The following is a 14,868-nucleotide window of genomic DNA, read 5'->3' as shown; positions in this document are numbered from 1 at the left end:
TTCATCCACCCTTAAAAAGGGCTTAAAATGATTTGGCAGATTGCTGAAATGTTTTATGATTATGATTAGGGTTACAAAGAATACCAATTAGATAAAAAGCTTACTGAAAACTGGTTATTCCACACATTATCTGAATGAAAAGTCTGAAGTTAATGTGAATTCTTATGTTATTTTCTAAGGTAGAAGCAAAATGGGTATACTGTAAAATTTTATGTTACAAGTGCAACAGAAAGAAAGCAAAATGGCAAGTATAAATACTACTCTAGGAATACATGGGCACTAGAATTAGAAAATTCCACTGGATTTTTACTAAGCCTATTTCAAAAAGCATTTTGTATAGCTGACAGCTTTCTGAAAAAGGCTGCTTTATGAATATCTTCCTGTTATGAGATCAAGGTTGATCCTGGGTAGTCCTCTAAAAAAAGAAAAGATTTCAGGATTGTATGGGGACTATGTATTTATTTATTTGATTTGTAACCCACTCTCCCCTATGCAACAAGACTCAGAGTGGGGATCAACGGTTCCAAATAAACAACATTCACAGTCAAATTAAAATAATTAAAACACCTTAAGCAATTCAATAACAGATTACAGATGGCACATGAGGAAAAAAGGAAAGAAAGGTCCCCTGTGCAAGCACCAGTTGTTTCTGACTCTGGGGTGATGTTGCTTTCACAATGTTTTCACGGCAGACTTTTTACCATTGCCTTCCCCAGTCATCTACACTTTCCCCCCAGGAAGCTGGGTATTCATTTTACTGACCTCGGAAGGATGAAAGGCTGAGTCAACCTCGAGCCAGCTACCTGAAAACCCAGCTTCCACCGGGGATTGAACTCAGGTTGTGAGCAGAGCTTAGGACTGCAGTATTGCAGCTTTAACACTCTGCACCACAGGGCTCTTGTGATGGCATATGAAAGGTACACCAATTTGTGTTCTTGCCCTGTGGAGGGGTGGGGGGTGGAGAAGGAAGCAAGAAGTCATGCTAGGTGGAAACTGTTGCTGTTCTCAACCATAGGCCTAAACATAGGCCAAACACAGGCCTAAAGTACACCATCTGTATGCTACAATACTGAGGTATAATGATCAGACGGAACAGGCCCACACATTGACAGCAGTCAGACTGACACCTTGGGAGGAAAGGGGCAGGCTGGCACAATCAAATTCCCAGCCATTCTTAATTTCCAAACTTGTCCACAATGCTCATGATTGTTAAGGCTTGAATTTAACTAATAAATCTGGCATCTCAGTGATTTTACATTTCATGGAAGCAGAATTTGTGCAGGCTGAGATTTTCAAGCTCCAACCTAAGAGTAGTTCATTTCACACTGTTATTTTCTAAATTTTTACACAAAAAATATTAAAGAGGACCTGAGGAGTGGAGTTTTTTGGTTATACATTATTGTTTCTTTGGTCAACTGTAAAACATTTTGTTATGCACGCCTTTTGGTAGCTTAGAACAAACATGAGATTATAATAAATGCACTCAATTTGCTATATTTGTCTTTGTTACTTTGTCATGCAAGTAAAGCAATATGCAAAACCTTACGACAAAGACTGTTACCATATATGGAAAGAAATGCCAGAAAAGCTTGATTCAAAAGATGAAGGGGCACTAGAGATCATATTGCAAATTTACACTGGTTACTGGAGCTTTATGAGGGATTGTCAGAAGAAAATCAGCTTGTGTTCCATAGATTACAGCAAAACTTTTGACTGTGTGGATCATGAAAAGGTGTACATGGATTTAAAAGAAATGGGTGTGCCTCTGGACAAGAGGTTACTGTTAGGACAGAATATGAAAACGCAGAATGGTTTTGAATTGGCAAAGGTGTCAAACAAGGATCCATTTTATCCTCCTATCTGTTCAATGTATACACAGACATATCATAAGGAAAACTGGATTTAATTTAGATGAAGATGGAGTGAACACTGGTAGAAGGAACACTTTGAGATATGCAGATGATACCACATCAGTGGCAGAAAATAGTGACGATCTGAAACAACTTCCAATGAAGGGCAGAAAGTGCCTAAGCAAGATTACAGCTAATATCAAGAAGACAAATGTCATGATTGCTAATGAATTACACAACTGTAAGGCTGACAATGAAGAAGCTGAAATGGCTAAAGATTTTCTAATCCTTGGCTCAACTGTCAATTTAAAGGGAGACTACAACTAAGAAATCAAGAGATTGAGACTGAGCAAGGCAGCCATAAAGGAACTAGAGAAGATCCTTAAGTCTTAGGATGCGTTAGGAGGTGATCAAGATAATTCATGCCACAGTATTCCCCATCACTATGTATGGATGTGAATTTTGGATAAGGAAGAAGGCAGACAGGAAGAATGTTGATTCATTTGAAATGTGGTGTTGGAAGAGAATACCGCGGATACCATGGACTGCTAAAAAGGCAAATAAGTGGGTTCTAGATCAAATTAAGTTTGATCTCTCCCTAGAAAATAAAATTATTAAACTAATTGGAAGTGACTTGATGGCATTTAACACAGACACACACAAACCATACATGTGTTCATATACATTTTGCTATATAATTTTTATAAGCTCTGAACAAAAGAGGGTAATATTTCTATAACATGAGATAAGGATATATTAATAGAGAAATAATTTACCGTGTAGTATTGTTATAGGAAGGGGTTGCTGTTCCCCAGTTTCTTTATCAATTGGATAAGATGTCATCATGTTACTTATTTGTAGCAGTGCCATGGCCTGATCCTTATTCAGCTGAAATGTCTGAATTATCTTGTTTGCCAGACTTATTGTCATTTCAGGACTTAGAAGTCCACAATTCATTGTATTTGTGTTTAAAACTGGTGGTTTAAATTTTCGTTTGTTGATTTTGCTACTACAAGATACCTCTTTGAAGGGCCTAAAAGAGAGCCAAAGAAAAGATTAAGCTCAAATTAATAAAGGAAAACAAAACACACACACACAGAAAATAAACATTTAAAAAAACAAAACTCAGGATGATGATGATCATTACATCATATTCTTTTTATGTTTCAGACTAATTGACCCTTACCAATGCCATTTACTATTTAAATAGTTTAGTACAGTTTGACAATGAGTTAGCAGGGATGGCATCTGTGAGGCATGACATACTGATTCAAGAAATAGGTGCCAAGTTACATAGAAAAATCCTTGTTTCCCCTGACCCTTTGCCAATTCCAGCTGGTGGGTGAATTTATCTAGCACAGTATGGCTCCAGAGTTTTTGCATTCTTCCTGCCAAGTCTCTTCAACAGAACCATAACTATAATCTTGGTACCATGCGGAATCATAAATCCTTGTGGATAATTGATATTTCTTTTGTTTCCCCATCTTTTCCAAACTGTGTTATAATTTAAAGTTAAAAATACACTGATGTAGAAGACAAGACTAAATACCTCGTAAGCAGGTGCTGCATTATTGGTAGTGCAGCCGAACTGAAGTGTTCTTCTATGTTTCTCAATGTTGCGAGTTCTGTGCTAGCATTACAAACTAGCAAGGCATGAACAGTCACTGGGAGAGGGAAGGAAAAGGCATTAACAAATGAACTCAGCTACAGAAAGGTCTAGACTACAAATTATATGGACACAAAGAGGGAATAAAAGGATAGCTCCAATGGGATACAAATGGATCTCTAACTTTGGAAATAGATCTCTTTCCTATCTCTGTTCCCCACTGCACTTTGTGAAATGCTGCTGGAGCACTGTAATATGATGTGAGAGTCCTACAGCTGGAGGAGGAAACTGGGGAAGACTTCTGATCTAACTCACTGACTCTTGTTGTAGCACATGGTGCTCTAATGGACTTTCATCTTATAGCCACAATAAATCTTTTATCCTTAAGGCACCATAAGATTCTGTTTAATGGGCAAAAATAACATAGAATGTATCTCTGCATATTTGCAGACGTTCTAAATTTTAGTACTATCAACATGGGATTTGGAGAGTGAGATCACAGTGGCAGATCAAGCCCTGTCCTTTATATGTTAATGAGACTTTTTGTACAGAGTCAACACCTGAACACACCCAAACACCTGTTGTGCCCTCCCCATCTCAATACACATATCTGGGACCCTCATTTTTACAGACTCACAGTGTGCATTTTGGATGTCCCAATGCTGGCTCTGGTAGAAAAAGTCAAAAGTAATCCTCTTCCTATATCTATGCACTCTATATCTAAGGCACCTATATCTTATGGTGCCTTAAGGATAAAAGATTTATTGTGGCTATAAGATGAAAGTCCATTAGAGCACCATGTTTACTGCTAAATTAATAATGTTTACCGCCAATGTTAGTTTTAGGAATGTTTTGATTACTGATTGATTGGTTTTAATGTGAACTTAATGTTTTATTATTGTACTGTTTCACTTTTAAATGTTGTTAGCCGCCCGGAGCCTGCTCCGGCGGGGGAGGGCGGGATATAAATAAAATTTTACATTACATTACATTACACTGATAATACCCAGCTTAATGAAAAAGTTTTTATATCTACTCATAAACCTGAAAAAAGTGCACAACTGATGTAATAATACCTTCAGAGTAATAGGTTACAAAATATGCAGTGTTTTTAATAATCAATAATGTTTCAATAATCCAATATTAGATTTTTTGGGAAAAAATGTATAGCACTTAGAAGGTACTAGTAAACAGGAATGATGGTGGAACTTTAATAACTTCCATCCAGTTTTAAAGTCTGTCATGATGGCACATTCAGAATTATCTGCTATATTAACCATCAAATTTTATTTACTTCCATGTCTCTTCTTGCATTCTCTTCTGTTAATGCTTAAATAATTAATATGACAACACAACTGACTTTTTCACCCATAAGTTGATGATACAGTGATTAGCATATTAAAGAATTAGTGGCTATGCTGAAATATTTATTGATTACCACAATACTCAACACAGGAAAAATTCTCAGGAGAAACTTACTATTTGAATGCCAGTTTGAGGGGCTGTAGCCTTTGAGAGGTTCCAGTTCTATTTCATTGTTAGAGGATGGGCCAAAGAAAACACTGCAGGCAATGAAAGTGTCCAAGGGTTCAAATATTAGGGTCTTGGAAACAACCCAAAGATCATCTATCAAGGCAGTAAAAGTTTAGTTTAGCAGAATAAGTAGCTAATTCCTGCAATGAGAAAAATTAGATCTGAAATATCTATTTTGAAGAAACTGAGGTAGATGCAACCATCCCCCAAGCAGCTTTCCTCTGACTCGTATGGCTCTTCCTTTTGCTTATTCCAAAGGCTTTTGTATGCTTTGCACCTTTTTATCCAAGTTGCACTGGATAAATTTTATCTGGTTTGATGTTACATGTGTATTTTTCAAGGTTGCTATTTAAGTTGCAGATATTTTCTTCCAAGATTTGTAATATATTTAATTCTTACATACTGTCCTTTAAAAAAGGGTTCTACCACACAAGTTGTACCATAAACAGAGAATGAATGAAAGGGCAGGGAGGCAAAGTTGTACAAAGTAGACTGGAAAAGGGACTTCAGGTAATTTTTCATTTAATCAGACTTAAAGGACAAAAAAATCCATGACATCAGAAAGATTTTAACTTAGTTTAAACCTAATTCATTCATCTGACAAAACCAGGATACCGAGTATGAGCTTGTAGTGATGTAAATGCCTGAAAATTGCTAGACCAATCAGAAAATTGAAGACTGCCAATTTTGGATGGCATGTGTTTGCCCCACCAATTCAAGTGTGAAACTGAGTGCTTGGCTTCCCAAAGGGTAAACTTGATGAAAACTATAAAGGCTGGGTTCCTTTGTTGCAATTTCTAGCAGATAAGCCTTGAGGCAGAACCAGGTCAGACTAGTATTTCAGAGGTAAAGTTCAAATTTCCTCCTTTTGCAGCAAAGTGCTAAGGGTCCAATTTCAAATATACAGGGGCATCATCTAGAAAACAGGATGCAAGTGAAGATATGTTCAATCAAATGTGGGTTAAAGCTACAAACCCCAAAGTCCTGAACACACTACAACTAACAAAATCCTGCCTATATTGAGGCAAAGCAATTAAAAGGGTCCTTATCATATAGGCTTAAATATTTACTATCTTGCTCTTCTACTGTTAAAGTCAGCTGAAGATGTACGCACACAATATTCACTCTTTAAAATAGCAACTCTTCTATTTTATAACACTTACGACAGATTCCTCTTGCGTAATTTCACAGAGAACCAAGTTCACCAACCTTTGCTGTACATAGAAGAGCGTTCTTTTCTGCTCAGCTTCAGATACAATTTGTTTCTAGCATCACAGTCAAACTCAGCATCTGCAACATTAAACTTCTTCAGCTTACTAAACCGTTTTCTTTGAATATCAAAGGCTTTCCTAGGGAAAAGTAAATAAAGAAATAGTGAACACAAAGACATAATAATATATTTAAAAAATAAGTTTCTGTATGTAATACAAGTGTTCTTGCTTTTTCAGCTGCTTTTATTCCAGTCTATTTATGGCCTTATATATTAAGAATGAGCACCTGGAATTGTGCCCAGAATTAAGAACATAAGAGAAGCCATGTTGGATCAGGCCAATGGCCCATCCAGTCCAACACTGTGTAACAGTGGCAAAAAACAAACAAACACACACACACACTGTGGCTAATAGCCACTGATGGACCTCTGCTCCATATTTTTATCTAATCCCCTCTTGAAGCTGTCTATGCTTGTAGCCGCCACCACCTCCTGTAGCAGTGAATTCACCCTTTGGGTGAAGAAGTACTTCCTTTTATCAGTTTTAACCTGACTGCTCAGCAATTTCATCGAATGCCCACAAGTTCTTGTATTGTGAGAAAAGGACTTCTTTCTCTTTCTCCATCCCATGCATTATCTTGTAAATCTCTATCATGTCACCCCGCAGTCGACGTTTCTCACCTCGAACTCCCCTGATTGTTGGAGAGACTGTGGTCTCAAAGCCTCCTACATTCATTGCTGGTGGGATTGCCCCAAAATAAGACCCTTTTGGACTGCAATCTGCTTTCACCTTTCAACTTTATTGGATACCATAATTCCTGAAGACCCCACTGTGATACTTAATCATTGGCCCGGTTCTAAATTGTCACCTTCGAAAAGATCTCTAATTGCCAAACTTTTAACAGCTGCAAAAACAACGGTAGCCCAATCTTGGAAAAACGCTAACAACTTGTCCCTTGATACCTGGCTCCTGAAAATTTGGGACCATATAGCAATGAACAAAATCCAGGCGACATTAGACACTATCGACCCCTACCAGGCTTATTCCAAGTACATAGCGACCTGGTTCCCTATCTTAGAAAAAATCGATAGTGATCCATTTTATATTAATTCTTACAACAAATCTAAATTATATAAAGATTTTTTGTGGCTATAATTTACTTTAATATATTTAACTATGTAAGCCTACTATTGGTTTTTCCCTTTTATTTTCTATGTTTAATGTGTGTTATTGTATTGGTTATTTTTATTAATGTATGTAACTTTTATACTTATGTTCATTTTCAGAATTTTCATTAATAAAATCATTTGAAATTAAAAAAAAAAAAAAGAGCCCCAAGTGTTTTAACCCTTCTTCATAGGGAAAGTGTTCCAAACCTTTAATCATTCTAGTTGCCCTTTTCTGCACTTTTTCCACTGCTATAATATCCTTTTTGAGGTGCGGTGAACAGAATTGCACACAGTATTCCAAATGAGACCGCACCATCGATTTATACAGGTGCATTATGATACTGGCTGATTTGTTTTCAATTCCCTTCCTAATAATTCCCAGCATGGCGTTGGCCTTTTTTATTGCAATCGCACACTGTCTTGACATTTTCAGTGAGTTATCTACCACAACCCCAAGATCTCTCCCTTGGTCAGTCTTTGCCAGTTCACACCCCATCAACTTGTATTTGCAGCTGGGATTCTTGGCCCCAATGTGCATTACTTCGCACTTGGCCACATTGAACCTCATCTGCCACATTGACGCCCACTCACCCAGCCTCAACAGATCCCTATGGAGTGCCTCACAATCCTCTCTGGTTCTCACCACCCTGAACAATTTAGTGTCAAATTAGATGGAAAACCAGTGCAGATCTTTCAACACATGGGTGATACTATCTCTGTATCCTGCCCAGCTCAATAACAACCCAGCTGCTGCATTTTGGACCAACTGAAATTTCCAAAGGCAGACTAATGTAGAGTGTATTTCAAAAATCATACCTGGATGTGATCAGAGCATGAAGCATCTTGGGCAGATTGTGCTTTCTGAGGAATGGCCATAGCCAACATATAAGCCAAAACTTATATGTGCTATGCAGTTTGGTGTAGTGGTTAAGTGTGTAGTGAGAGCCAGTTTGGTGTAGTGGTTAAGTGTGCAGACTCTTATCTGGGAGAACCAGGTTTGATTCCCCATTCCTCCACTCGCACCTGCTAGCATGGCCTTGGGTCAGCCATAGCTCTGGAGAGGTTGTCCTTGAATGGGCAGCTGCTGTGAGAGCCCTCAGCCCCACCCACCTCACAGGGTGTCTTGTGGGGGAGGAAGGTAAAGAAGATTGTGAGCCGCTCTGAGACTCTTTGGAGTGGAGGGCGGGATATAAATCCAATATCTTCTTCTGCACTGAAGAAAAGACCTGAGCCTTCAGCCAGAAGCCAGGATCCAGCAGTACCCTCCAACTATGAACTTGCTCCTCCAAAGGGTATGTAACCCCATCCAAGACAGGTTAAGTCCTCAGTCCTTGGGCAGATTCTCATTGACCAGCATCATCTCAGTCTTGAGCTTCAATTTATTGGCCCTCATCCACCCCATAAACTTCTCCAGGCACTTGGTCAAAACAGATGCACTTGACTCAGCTGTTAAACAAAATTAGTTCAGTGTCATCCACATATTGGTGACATCTCATTCCTAATCCCCAGGTGACCTGTCACAATAGTTTCATATAGATGTTGAACAGAAAGGGGAATAGATGGATCTCTCCAGAAGCCCACACCATAAATGCCATGGCAGTGAGCAGCAGCCCCCCAGCACTACCTTTTGGAATTTGTTAGTCAGGTAACAGCAGAACTATCAAAGCACAGTGTCCCCCACTCCCAGCCCAGCCATCCTCTCAGACTATGGCTGATGGTATCAAAAGCCACCAAGAAATTCAGGAGAATTAACAGGGATATGCTGCCCCATCAAGGATCATCAGTCAAGCATAGACTCCTCCAAGACTACCTGAAGCTATGTAGCCACTTCCCACTCAAGTACCTTAACCAAGAATACAATGTTGGTAACAAGGCAGTAGTATTTATTCATTATTTATTATTCATTTCCAGGGACTCCTTTGTCAGGTGTCTCATAACCTCCTCTTTCAAAGTGATTGGAACTACAGCCTGCCAAAGAGGGGAATTCACTGCCACAGGAGATGGCAGAAGCTGCAAGCATAGACAGCTTCAAGAGGGAATTGGATAAGCATATGGAGCAGAGGTCCATCAGTGGCTATTAGCCACAGTTGGAACTCTGTCTGGGGCAATGATGCTCTGTATTCTTTGTGCTGGGAGGGGGGCACAATGGTAGGGCTTCTATTGTCCTGGCCCCACTGTTGTACCTCCTGATGGCACTTGGGGTTTTTTGCCACTGTGTGACACAGAGTATTGGACTGGATGGGCCACTGGCTCAACATGGCTACTCTTATGTTCTTATGGCACTGTTGTACCTTGTACTCAGTCAACCAGCCTGACTTGGCTTGATACTATCAGCCATAGGGGCAAGGGTCAAGCCTAATAATAATAATAAATAATAATAAATGTATTTACACCCCGCCCTCCCCGCTGAAGCAGGCTCAGGGCGGCTTACAGGACATGGTATAAACCATGTTATAACAATAAAAACAAGATAATACAGTTAAAATATATTAAATAGTCTAAAACCAGTATAACTTAATAATGCCACAATCTCAGTATGTACAAAGATGGCTTGATGTTACTACCAGGTCCTGTTTTAGAAAGCTAGTTGGAAGAGGGCAGTTTTGCAAGCCCTGCAGAACTGATTGAGATCCCAAAGGGCCCGCACCTCCTCCGGCAGCTGGTTCCACCATTGGGGTGCCTGTATCAAGAAGGCCTGCTCTCTAGTTGTTTTTAATTTGGCCTCCTTTGGCCCAGGGATTTCCAGAAGATTTTGTGAACTAGATCACAGTGCTCTCTGGGGAATATATGGGGAGAGGCTGTCCCTAAGGTAGGCAGGTCCTCGGCCATATAGGGCTTTAAAGGTAATAACCAGCACCTTGTAACGAACTCTGTACACAATTGGCAGCCAGTGCAGTTCCCGCAGCCTAGGCCGTACATGTTCCCACCGAAGTAGTCCCGTTAACAGTCTGGCTGCTGCATTCTGCACTAGCTGTAGTTTCCGAGTTCGGTACAGGGGCAGCCCCATGTAGAGGGCATTACAGTAGTCTAACCTCGAGGTGACCGTTGCATTGGGGACAACACAGTTCTAGGCACCTTGTTTATTTCATAATGCTGGAAATCAGCATCAATAGCTGTGCTGTCATCATGTAACAAAAAGAGACAGACCAAAGGATCGGTGATGTGACAGATTTAGGCTTCTTTAATGATTCTTTAAAGCACTGAAGGGACCAGATTGTGGAAGTTACATCTTCCCCATGCTATTCTCCAGTTTAAATGAAACTCATCCCCAGCTATCAGCACTAGATGGGAAAAGAGTCATATATAAAGAAATTCATATATGAAGAAAGCCATGACATTTTAGAACAAATATGCAGGTGAAGGAAAACGCACTGTACCCCTACCCATACTTCACATTGTTCTGATCCAGTGCTTAAAGCAATTTTCCCACCCCCATGGCTCACTTCCATTTCTATTTATTTAAAAATAGACCTGCACTCCTGTCTGTACCTCGCTTCACTGAGCTGTGAAGTAACAACAACAGAAATGAATAGATGGGCTCATAGGGACTATCCCCTATTTGTGTCCAACAGCTTTCTTTTGTTACCACACTTCTGCCTCTGTTCACTGTCCAAGTGAAAAATTGAACTGCCTGTACAATAGGGACCCCCTTTTATCTGTCCAAAATTTGAAGGCAGCATCTCTTGGGTGAATGGTACCATTCCTGGGTACAGGATTTCATTCCAGTTGAAGAAGAAAACAAAATTACAGCTTAAAATGCGTTTTGTCACTGAAACCAACAGAAATGAACGAGGAGGAGAATAAAGAAACTATATACAAGTAGTAAGCATTATAAAGTAGTTAAAAATTAAAACAGTCTGAAAGTTAAGGAGAAAAATGGTGCAGATCCCTGAAGCCCATGGTTCCAAAAGTCTACAATGCTTTAGCCTTATATTTCTTAAATGTAAGCTTCCTCTGTTGCACAACGAAAGAGTTTTGAAAAACAGATCTTTGAATTTTACTCATTATCTTGATATTTGTGGAGCCTAATATTGCCCGTCTGAGAACATGGACCTGAAAACACACTTCTGAGCATGGGAGGAGTGTTCTGTCTAGAGAAGACTCCTCCAAAAGAAGAAGCAGTTGGATTTATACCATGCCCTTCATTTGGGGTCTCAGAGTGGCTTACAATCTCCTCTTCCTCTCCCCACAACAGACACCCTGTGAGGTAGGTAGGGTTGAGAGAGCTCTTTCAAGAACATCTCTTAGATCCATCCTCAAAAGAGGAAGTGCACATCTGCACCACCCTATGATATGCAAGTGCTGTGTAACTAACAGAAAAGAATTTGCTGATCCCAGCCTCCCATTGCAGCCTTGAGAGTCAGAGTATGATGTAGTGGTTAAGAGCAGTGGACTCTAAATCTGAAGAACTGGGTTTGATTTCCCACTTCTCCTCCACATAAAGTAAGCTGGGAGACCTTGAGGCAGTCCCAGTTCTCTCAGAGCAATCTCAGTCCCACCTACCTCACGGGGTGTCTATTGTGGGGGGAGGAAGGGAAGGCAAGAGTAAGCTGCTCTGAGACTCCTTCAGATAGAGAAAAGCAGGGTATACTTTAAAAAAAAAATCCAACTCTTCTTTCACTTCCCCTCAAATCCTAGTTGATTCAATGGACCCCCAGAAAACAGAATGGAGGGAAGAAAAGGGGGTCTTACAAAAGAGGAAGAGACATGGCAATATTGGTAATATATGAAAAAAATCAAATCTGTTTGCATATAGACCTTTTGTAATTACCTCTTAGAACCACCCTCACAATGTTTCTCCAAACACAATGTTCAGGTATTGTAACACTAACAAGATTGTTTAGTTGTTAGCCCCATTTTTATTCATATGTGCAATATTAGTAACAGTTTACTTAACATCCAACACACACCTCACCAAAAGTTGGCATTCTTCATGGAGAAAAATGTTTTGACCCCTCAAATAGGTTCCAATACTCTTCAAATCATGAAATGCAACACTAGGTCTACTTTTGATCTGTCCTGGATTTACATCCTCAAGCCACTTGAAAAAATCACAGCGTTCAGCTTTTGGAGCATCACAGGCATAGAAAAGGCGACCCTAAGACAGAATTCACATCATTCAACTATATTTTAAAACACAAAGTTAAAATATATGAGGTAGGATTTTTTTTATATATTTCAAAAACACTTTTTGTATCCTCAGTTACCCAAACAACCTGCAGTTCTCAGGAACTCAATACATGAGTCCCAGTAGTTTTCAAAACCACACAGATAAGCTTTATTTTACTCCAGTCTTCTTCCCAGGATAGTAGGCTTAAAATATATATAGAGAAAGGCAAAACGGTTAGAATGCTCAAGAAGGTTAAAGTGTTCTCCAACAGGTTTTTCAGTTCTGTAATTCCTGATGTCAGATTTGTGTCCATTTATCCTTTGGCGTAGGGTTTGTCCTGTTTGCCCTATGTAGAGAACTGAGGGGCATTGTTGGCATTTAATGGCATATATAATGTTGGAAGATGAACAAGTAAATGAGCCTGAGATGGTATAGTTAATGCTCTTAGGCCCAGTGACTGTGTTGTCTGGGTGTATTTGGCAGCAACGTTGGCACTTGGGTTTATTGCAAGCTCTTGTCCCGGTGTTCCTGCTCAGATGCAATGTTGTATTGTTGTGGGTGAGGAGTTGTTTGAGATTGGGGGGCTGTCTGTGTGCAAGGAAAGGTTTACCCCCCAGTTCTTTGGAAAGAGAATTATCACTGTCACTGTCCAATAGAGGTTGTAAGTTGCTGATGATACGTTGAACTGTTTTCAGTTGAGAGTTGTGTGTGACCACTAGTGATGTTTTGTTATTGTCTCTTCGGGGTTTGTCTTGTAACAAGTTTTCTCTGGGTATCATTCTGGCTTTGTTAATCTGTTTCTTGACTTCATCAGGTGGGTACTTTAGTTGCAAAAGGGTTTTTTGTAGATCCCTCTTTTGTAGATCTACAAGACAAACCCTAGTGCCAACGTTGCTGCCACATACACCCAGACAACACAGTCACTGGGCCTAAGAGCATTAACTATACCATCTCAGGCTCATTCACTTGTTCATCTTCCAACATTATATATGCCATTAAATGCCAACAATGCTCCTCAGTTCTCTACATAGGGCAAACAGGACAAACCCTACGCCAAAGGATAAATGGACACAAATCTGACATCTGTTGGAGAACACTTTAACCTTCCAGAGCATTCAATGGGTGACCTCAAAGTAGCTGTTTTACTGCAAAGGAACTTTAAGAACAGAATGGAGAGAGAAATTGCTGAATTACAAATTATCATGAAACTCGGAACAAACACCTCTCCAGGACTGAGCAGGGGGCATCGGTTTTTTATCTCATTACATATGCTAAATCAACTCTCACTGAGTATAGCTATACATTCACAATATTCCAATGTATTTCTCTTTTAGAACAGTGTATCAGAATAATGTTGTTTTTGTTGTTTTTTTATTGATATACTCAAATAGGGGATATGGGCTTTTGTATCTCATTAAATGTACTGGCCCATCTCCCACTATATTTTAATATACCCCTTTTTTTCTAATGGCAAACTAGAATGTACTTCTCTTTTAGAACAGTATCAGAATATTTTGGGTTTTTGTATTGACATACTCAAATAGGGATATTGGCTGTTTATCTTATTACATATACTAACCCATCTTCAACTATATTCTAATGTATTCTTTTCTTCTAATGGCAAACTATAATGTTGCTATAACTTCTTGAAATACTAATGCCCTCCATTTAAACCTACAACTAAGAAGCCAGAATGACACCCAGATTTATGGCACTTCAGACCACTGACATGTCTGCTTTTTATCACCCTCCACTGTTGTTATAGCCCAGCTAACTATACTAAACAAACACAGACCCCAATTTGGGATTCTCTACACAATGAGGCCAGAGATGGACAAGGGAAGGGGGGCTCTTCTACACGTATGGGAAAGACCCAGATTTACAGACATGTTGTGTTCTTATTGATGTACATATATGATGGAACCCTCCCTGAGCCTGCTCACAGGAAGGGCAGGATATAAATTCAATAAAATTATAAAATAAAAAATACAGAAAAACTCTGAAATCATAAAAGCAATGTCTGCTTCTCTAAGAAAAGCATGCCACAGATTTTGTGAGACTGTTGTGAAATCTCAGCAGCCATTTTCAGGGTTGCAAGGCAACCTGCAGCCAACAATGTTAAGAAAGCTAAGCCTCTGTTAGCATCAGCATAGGCGGGAGGAGAAAGGCATACTAAAAAAGGAAAAAAATAGGAAAAACAAAAAATGTAAAAATGAAAGCTGAAGACAAGGGAGGGCATCAGGGAAAGAGGGAGGGGCAGAGGCTGCCATGGGGAGGAACAGGAGAAAGTTGTAGATAGTTGAGTGGGACAGAAGGATATGGAAGACGATGCAGAGGGAGACGAAGATGAAAAGACAGGACATGGGAAAATGAGATCCTGCCCCTGTGA

At 39.6% G+C, this 14,868-nt stretch overlaps 1 protein-coding gene across 1 annotated transcript in view; it reads right to left on the bottom strand.

The window, feature by feature from the left end:
- Window positions 1-14,868, bottom strand: part of ZGRF1 (zinc finger GRF-type containing 1) — a 53,545-nt gene that overhangs the window by 22,169 nt on the left and 16,508 nt on the right. The window contains exons 14-18 of the mRNA XM_060246914.1: window positions 12,280-12,467; window positions 6,199-6,338; window positions 4,936-5,082; window positions 3,400-3,514; window positions 2,627-2,883 (exon numbers count right to left, since the gene is read on the bottom strand). Coding sequence (XP_060102897.1) covers window positions 2,627-2,883; window positions 3,400-3,514; window positions 4,936-5,082; window positions 6,199-6,338; window positions 12,280-12,467 — 847 coding nt within the window. The remainder of the gene's footprint in view (window positions 1-2,626; window positions 2,884-3,399; window positions 3,515-4,935; window positions 5,083-6,198; window positions 6,339-12,279; window positions 12,468-14,868) is intronic.

This window comes from Heteronotia binoei, chromosome 9, assembly GCF_032191835.1.
Source record: "Heteronotia binoei isolate CCM8104 ecotype False Entrance Well chromosome 9, APGP_CSIRO_Hbin_v1, whole genome shotgun sequence".
NCBI lineage: Eukaryota > Metazoa > Chordata > Lepidosauria > Squamata > Gekkonidae > Heteronotia > Heteronotia binoei.
This window is presented reverse-complemented; position numbering and strand designations above follow the sequence as displayed.